Genomic DNA, 8,326 nt, shown 5'->3' on the forward strand with positions numbered 1-8,326 from the left:
TCAGCAATAATTTGTACGAATTTGTACAAATTATTGGGTTATCGTACACACCTATTATATTATGCGTTACCCGGCGTTTACACAAGACAGACTGTCTTGAAATACAACTCTGACTTACTAATACATTCAAACATTTGGCCAGTTGCCTCGGCACTGTCTACTAATTTTCGGAGACAGCTCATGATTCCATTAAATTGACACATTCGGCAAATGCTAGATATTTTTGACATTTAGTCAAACGGCACCATTTTAAATTTGAATTATTGGTATGTATACATGAAAAGTAAGTCTGTCTGGTTACTTTCCCAGCAAGAATTGTCCAGCAAGAACTTTCTCGGAGAGTAAGGGATTTTTATTCTCTTTTGCTAGAAAATTTTAAAAAGTAAACAGACACCTTCCCAGCAAAAACCAGCAAGCAATCAGCTGACTTGCCAAAACAGAACAATTTGTCCGCCAACAAAGGAAGCAAACACGTTGTATTTTATTAAAAATAAAAAAAGAAAATGAAACAAAAAAGTATTTTTCCACTTTACAAATTTGTTCTCCATAAAACAATACAATTAGACTATGCTATTTCCACAATAAAATTGTTTTTAATGTTCACAAACATAAATCAACAAAAAACTAAAAACATCTGATTGATTGTTTTCAGGAAGAAGAAGAGCTTGCAAGTCCTTGCTAGAAGAAATTTGTCCAGCAAGAATTTGCACACTCTCAGTGAAAGAACAGTCAAAATGTTTCTCTCGAATCGCTCTCTTTTGCTGGTTTTTTGTGTTAACAGACGACTTCCAGCAACAATTGGTACAAGTTGTTACAAATTTTAGGGTAACCAGACACAGCTAGTGTCATTTTAGTTTTTTTTACATTTACGTTTTCATTTACAGATTCACGTAAAAATATTGAATTGCCAAATAGTCCAACGCAAACAAATGTTAAATATAATACATAACGTGGATAAAAATCTTTTTAACTTCTAGAGAATGGATAAAGTTGGTAGGAAACCCATTTCGCATTGTGGGTACACTTCTTCTTCAACTACTCGGAAGTGTACGCACATAGGATGAGTCGGGCATATGATGCCTGCATCGATTTCGGCCAATCAGCAGCAGAAGCAGCCGAAGTGTACGGTGTGCCACTACAGGAGCTGTTACGTAGATTAGAGCAACATGAACCAAGCATCGTTGTCACCACCACCACTCTCAATACACAGCAACAACAAGTGCAGAGAAATTTGGAAATTGCTCTAGAGGATGAGATAGAGCTCTGCACAAATTGCATAAGAGGGAAGCAAACATATTCTCGGGAGACTCTAAAAGATGCAATAGAGAATTTTGGAACCGCTGTTAAAGTCACTGCTGATAAACATAATATACCAGTTGAAAGTTTGTACTTCCACCTGAAGAAAATTCCAACCTATATACAAAAAAAGCAGTTAAAAAAGGAACTTAAGGCGCAGAACAAATCAATGAAGGGGAAGACAAAGAAAAAAAATGCCCAAAGTGGTCCATCAAATGTAGGTGTATTTCTATATAACAATTACAAAATAATTGTTTAAATATTTACATTTAATTAAAATTACATTTTCTTTTTCTCTCTTTTTTAATAAAGATGAGTGAGACACACACACACAATTAGGAATCAGCCAAATACCAATACCAAAATTATCTTATTATGCAGGCGATTCATGAAACGAGTCTTGAAAATCATCATCAATCATTCCAACAACAAGGGAGCAAAATGCAAATTTCATCCACCACGACGACCGACCAACCAAGAAACATACATCTTTATGACTAGTTGCTTGTGTGACACTCGTAAGCCACGGAATAAACCGTATATGGAGAATCGTGGGAAGCAACAGAGGAACAAATGAGTGGCTGTTTTGTTTACATTTGTGAATATAACTCTGACATGATGATACCAGAATGGAAGCTGGAGAAGTAACAAAAAGTGTAGATATTTAAATTTCACAAAAGGAAATATCCAAAGCAGCAGATGAGTCCTTATTACTCATAATGCGCGGCCGCAAGCTGAGAAGAGTGATTGTGGGAGAGTAAACATGGTGGATGGTGGAGCAGAGGTCACATTTGAAATATATCTGAGAGAAGGATATGACAAAATATTTTTGATAACGATATCGAAATAAGCTAAAACGGAAATGGACAAAAATTTGCTTTTCTGTGAAATATGACCATACGAAGACGAATAGTGCAATTTAATATTTACGATTACAACAATAATAGCAGAAACAATGATATGGAATATATTGTTATGACGGCCCCTAACTGCAACAACATACGCAGCAACGAAGAGTAAAGTGATTCATTGATTTTTTGTTCTAGGAGCCCTGTCGCCTGCGGAAGAATAGTATTAGTTAAGCGAGCATTACTGTGTGTTTGTGTGAGTTTGTTTTTGGTGATAATTTGTCTGGCGATTGCAAGTATAGTGGAACTCTGACGGCGACACATTCAAATCATGCCTTGCGAACAATGCCATGTCCAGTTTATAGTCTTCAAACGTAAAAAAAGCTGTTCCGATTGCAAACGTTACTATTGTCACTCTTGCTTAGTGACCACACCCAAACATTCACTACGTGATCGATGTTTGTTGTTTAATAGAAGACCACTGCAAAGATCCGACTTGGTACAGTTAAAAACCAAAGCACACAGCAATCGAAGCACATCTCTACGGCTGGGTGTGTTGAAAAGGAGGATCTGATCGATTTGGTTATGCGTAAGAGCAGCAGTAAAAGTACGACACATTATCAATTATTTCAGTGGATGAATAAAATATCTCAGGTATTCGAGATCGAAGCGAGAAGAAGTTACAATGGCGAAACATAGAATTATATTGTGCCTTCGTGGGTAACAGTCGACCAACAAGTTCTAACAAGGATGTTCTCTCCAGCAAAGTAACCTCTAATGACAGCTACCCACAAAATAATTAGTATCGAAAGTTATGTGCCCCAAGGGATTCTCAAATCGCATAGACAACAACAAGAGTGAAACCTTCCCGATACAAACACTAGTGGACAACCAAGAAGACTGACTGGTTGTTGAAACCTGTGCACTGGCTGCCTTCAAACAAAAAGTACCGAAACGACTCTCATGATTACGACATCCTATAATCTATGTGGGTTTTATAGGACAGGTATCACCACAATCACCTATCCGACGAATCAAATAACCATGGAATGGAAAAAATGTTAACTGGTGCTTGGAGTTTCTGATTCTTTGGATTGGACTGAACAAAAAAGTCCACTAGACCATATGTCTACGGTGAAAATCGAGCCCCCGGATTATGACTTGAAGTTCTTTATCCACGTTTTTTTGGATATTTTGGCATATAACACCCAAACCATTGAGATTTTCGACCCAACAGCTATAGCTGCCTGAAGGAGCATTCCAATGCTTTTTAGAAGTACTAGAGAGTCCTTAATCATTGTCTTGGCAACATTTTTGTCTTTATGTTGGATCGAAAATCCCAATGGTTTGGCTGTTATATGCCAAAATATCCGAAAAAAGTGGATAAAACACTTGAAGTCAAAATCCGAGGCTCGATTTTCACCGTAGACATATGGACTAGTGGACTTTTTGGTTCATTACAATCTCCCTTGTCCCGTCTGGGATGTTTGTGGAACAAACAGAAACTCCAGGCGCTCGTGATGGTGTTCAAATAGACCCGGTCTAACCCATATACATACATATGTATGTGCTATCCCACAACAGTACCACCAAATGCAGCAGTTCCACCCCAATAATCTTTGCATGTATGTAAATCAGTCAAAATTCATGGATCAAATGGCAGTACGCATCAGAGGCGAACAGGTTAATTCCGAAAGCATGAGCCCAGCATACTGCGTGCTTTTATGCGTCAGATGAACTTATTTGACGCAATCCGTATTCAAAATCCATTCCAATTTCAATTCCCCTCTCCGAAGAGGAGATACAGTACTACGTGTGATCTTATCCGTACATTATTGGAGAAGGTCTTACGAGATACAAAGGTGTATATAAATTACAATGTGAACAATACTGATTAATATAATTCTCCTCCTTATTCGAATTACCTAAAATGTTCATTTTTTATCGTGGATTGAATGGTGCTACTTTGGATTAAGTAAGCAGTTAATAAAAAAACTATTCAAAAATCTCAATTACTCTTCATTATATACGGTATAGGGAAACACAAAACTCCGTTGGTGTGGCATAGTGATCAGTAATGGTCCGAAAATGTTATACCTTTAAAAAACCTACAGTGTAGTAAACGTCATACTTCACCTCAAATTGGCGGAGTGTATGGCTGACTTCCGTATCGTCAGTTGCTTAGCAAATGTGTGAAGTATTATCACCTCCGCTACAAAAGTTCTAAAATTTTGTCTGAAATGGTCCTCGCTATATCTTTTGAATGGAGCAACGGTCTAAACTTTGCAGTTTAGCATCGAAAATGGTCCATATCGGTCTTCTCCTTAGGGTACCTCCCTACAAAAGTTCAACACTTATGTTTAAGTGCAATTTACGATCTGTTCAATTTGAACAGCAAAGCCGACTGACAATTTCTTACTTATTTTTATTAATAACCCATTAATGTAATGGGAATTAAACAAATAGGATTAAAGGATTTTACTAATGCATTACATCCTATTATTAATACGATTAAAATTCTGAAGATCCTTCTGGTCGTCATTCCAAACTATATCCTTCAGGAAATGCGCTTCTGGTCGTGTTTGTTTCTTCTTTTTCTTTCACTGTTGACATATGGAATATTGTAGGAGTATAAGTATGTATTATCTGCCCCACATGCAACTTTTTTACTTTTATTAATTTTTTTTCTTCAATTAAATTAAAAATATTTTGTAATCTTCTCTCAAATGAATTTTCATTTAAATGTAAATAAATACAAAACAGCTGATTAAAGCAGACGTGACCAAAAAGAGAACAGCCCAAAATGTGAATGTATTCAAACTATTGGCAACTTATGACTGTGTGCTAGTGTGTTTTTATGCACGCACGCTAAAAAACAAATCAAAACATTATCTCTTTTTCGTACGCTCTTTCTATGTCGTATGTGTGTAAATTGCCGAAAAACTTCGGCACCGCTGTGTCAAAGAAGAACACATTTGGATTAAAGTGACACTGTCTGCTAAAATTGTCTGGACGCCTACGTCACAAAACCATTTGTAAATTTTTTGACAATTAATACATTAATTCAACTGTCCTGTCATTTGTAAACGCAGGGTTAATATTTAACATTTAAAAGCATGGTAGAACAAATACAAGGTAAAGTTAATACTACAACAAATACAACTCAACAACAACCACATTGAAATTTGTTTTTGTTTGTAAACCTTAGTGTCAACGTAAATGTAAATAAAACAAGGAAATGTCTATAAATTATTGGAATTTAAAAAACAAATAATTTTTCAGATTTGATTGAATATTTTGGAAAACATGAATGAATACTCGTTAGATTTTCAATTTGAATGTTTCCATATCATTCCACTAAATGCATAATGGCCCCGGCACATACAGTCCGTTGTGAGTCGCGTCACGCGTTAATAACAACAACCACATGAAAAAAGTGTAAGTGATGCCAAGTTTGTTCTTAAAGTTTTCATGTGGTTGTTGTAACACAACGCTCAACGCACCGTATGTGCCGGGGCCATAATTTCTCGCAGAAAGTAGAATACTTGCAAAAATGTTTCGGGTCGCTGGTAATTCATTGAAAAAGAGAAGCTGTTTCAATCATTTGCTTTTGAAAACAAAAAAGCACATGTTTATTAGGGCTTTATTCTTTTCAAGTTTAACAAAATACCACACATATTAACAAATATTGTACCGCCTCTATAAGCGGTGTTTTAGTGTGCGGTATGTCGTTCGGACCTGTAGTGGGATTCTGTAACTCTCTACCGATGGAATTAACGACAAATGTCGATAGTTAGCGATATTTGTCGGTAAGTGCTATTCTGTATACAAATTCTACCGATTTTTATGTCGGTAATTATCGAAAATCATCGGTCGGTTACCGACGAAAAAAAAAGGAGTCGTTAAGTCTACCGACATAAAAGAATTTTCATATTTTAAACAAAAAAATCAATGAAAATCAATTTTTAAGAAATGATTTTGGAATATTTTTCATGGCAAATAATATGGTAAGCTGAGATACATTTCTTTACGTATAAAAAAATAAAATTCTGCGACAAATGGAGTATCCTTTCAATCTAAGTTGTAGGAAGCTTATGACAAATTGGAAATGGATACATTTTATAAAATAATGGATGAAATTGGGGGTCATTTGGAAACCTCCAGAATTGCGGGAAAAATCTCTGAGAAAATAATGACTATTTTCAGTACGAACAAAATATTTTTAAGGTTATATTCCGTAACAGCTGCTACCCATATAAAAATGTATTGGTGGTTTTGATTAGCATCAACATTAAAAGAAAGAAGAATTTTTCTACATTTAATTTGAAACATAATAATTTTTTATATACAATAGTCATTTAAATAATGTCATTAGAAATTTGCATTATGTTAACTTTGAATGAGCATTATTTCGTTTAAAGTGTGATTTTTCCCATTTCTCCTTAAAATAACAAGAAACGTTTAAAAATTAGAATAATTTATATACTTCGTATACGCTTTTCATTTTGAAATGACGTCCATCTTCTTTAAAATTCCGTCATTCTACCGATATTCGTCGATAAAATTTTTGTATCGATAACATTGAGTTACAGAATAGCACTTTCGGTAATTCAACCGAAAATTTTCGCTAATTATCAATATCGGTTCGGTAGAAAAAAATGTTACAGAATCCCACTACTGGAGGAGGTTACATGTCAATTATATAAAGCCGTCTTTATGGGAAATAGTTTTTTTCTGATGAATAAATTTGTTCTTCAAAAATATGTATCCCTAATATACATCGAACATAGAAATAAATACATAAAATGTCGTATGGAATTTGACACTAACACTACAACCCAGTTCAGTCAGCTGGGTATTGCTGCTACCTTTTCTTGTTCTACCATGATTTAAAAGTAACGGTCGCTGCAAAAATGGTTCCTAAGATCTCTTGGGATGTTATAAACTTGTCTACACTTTTGTTTGCATGTAAATATTAATCATATGGTGTTTACATTTACCCAAACATGTATTACTAAGTTTATTAATTTTCTGAAGCAAATTTTAAATTGAGTGGAATGGGAAAAAATTGTATAAAAGTGTATATGGATATTTTTTGCTGTATGAGTAGTAAAAACTGAGTACTTCAAATATATAAATGTCCCAGCTGCAGAGGTTTGCAGACGAATGTGTCATTTCTCTTTTTCAGCGACCACCTCACTGAGAGGATACCCCCTTTTTTAACAAATCGTTTTGCGGTGTTGGCTATAGCTCGAAAACGAATAAACCGATCATCATATATTTTTGTGGGCTTATTAAGTACCTCATAATCTTGCTTTAAAACGAGAGAATTTTAAAAATATAAATTTTTAAAAAAATTGTGAACAGCGAAAATCAAAATTCGATTTTTTACAAAAAATTGACCGTTTCTTGACCACTAATCGGTCAAAAAAATTTTTTAAAGGAAATTTATCATATACAGAGGCAAGAGTTTGATATATTCAATATGCTCACAAACAATATGAAGACTAAACACCAAATTTCAGCCATATCGGGTGGTTATTGAGGCCACAACACTCAAAATTCCGAAAATGAGGACGAACGGTTCTATGGGCGCTATAGGAAGACGAGGACCTATACCGACATATTTATGGTGGAAGGTTATAAGTCCCCCAACGGAGACTTAATACCAATTTTCAGCCATTTCGGTGTGATAATCAGGCTAAAACCTCCAAAATACCGAAAATCGGGAGGTACCGTCCTATGGGTCTATATGAAGGCGTGGACCTATGCAGACAAATTTCAAGGTGAAGGTATAATGCCCCCTACGAAGACTAAATACCAAATTTCAGCAATGTCGGTGTAATAGTGAGGCTGAAATCTTCAAAATATCGATAATCGGGAGGTACCGTTGTATGGGGGCTATATCAAAACGTGGACCTAAGCCTACAATTCTCTGTTGGAATGTTTAATACCTCTGCCGAAGACTAACCACAAAATTTGAATACTTTCGGTTGGTCATTGTGTCTAAAACATTCAAAATACCGAAAATCGGGAGGTACGGTTCTATGGGGGCTATATCAAAACGTGGACCGACCAATTTTTTGTCCTGAAGATTGTAAGTCAATAATAGGTACGTGTACCAACATTGATGCACCTACGACAACTCCTTCTATTTTTGGCCACAGTTAATATGAACTCGC

The 8,326-nt window shown here is 35.4% G+C and overlaps 1 protein-coding gene across 1 annotated transcript; it reads left to right on the plus strand.

Moving 5' to 3' along the window:
• The first annotated feature begins 663 nt into the window (after positions 1-663).
• On the plus strand, positions 664-4,065 carry LOC141394433 (uncharacterized). Its single transcript, XM_073968731.1, has 3 exons — positions 664-825; positions 885-1,513; positions 1,609-4,065. Exons 2-3 carry the CDS (start codon positions 1,061-1,063, stop codon positions 1,633-1,635), a joined length of 480 nt encoding a protein of 159 aa, XP_073824832.1. The 5' UTR covers positions 664-825; positions 885-1,060; the 3' UTR covers positions 1,636-4,065.
• The last annotated feature ends 4,261 nt before the right edge of the window (positions 4,066-8,326 follow it).

This window comes from Musca autumnalis, unplaced genomic scaffold (assembly GCF_047663935.1).
Source record: "Musca autumnalis isolate F117 unplaced genomic scaffold, ASM4766393v1 scaffold_2, whole genome shotgun sequence".
Classification (NCBI taxonomy): domain Eukaryota; kingdom Metazoa; phylum Arthropoda; class Insecta; order Diptera; family Muscidae; genus Musca; species Musca autumnalis.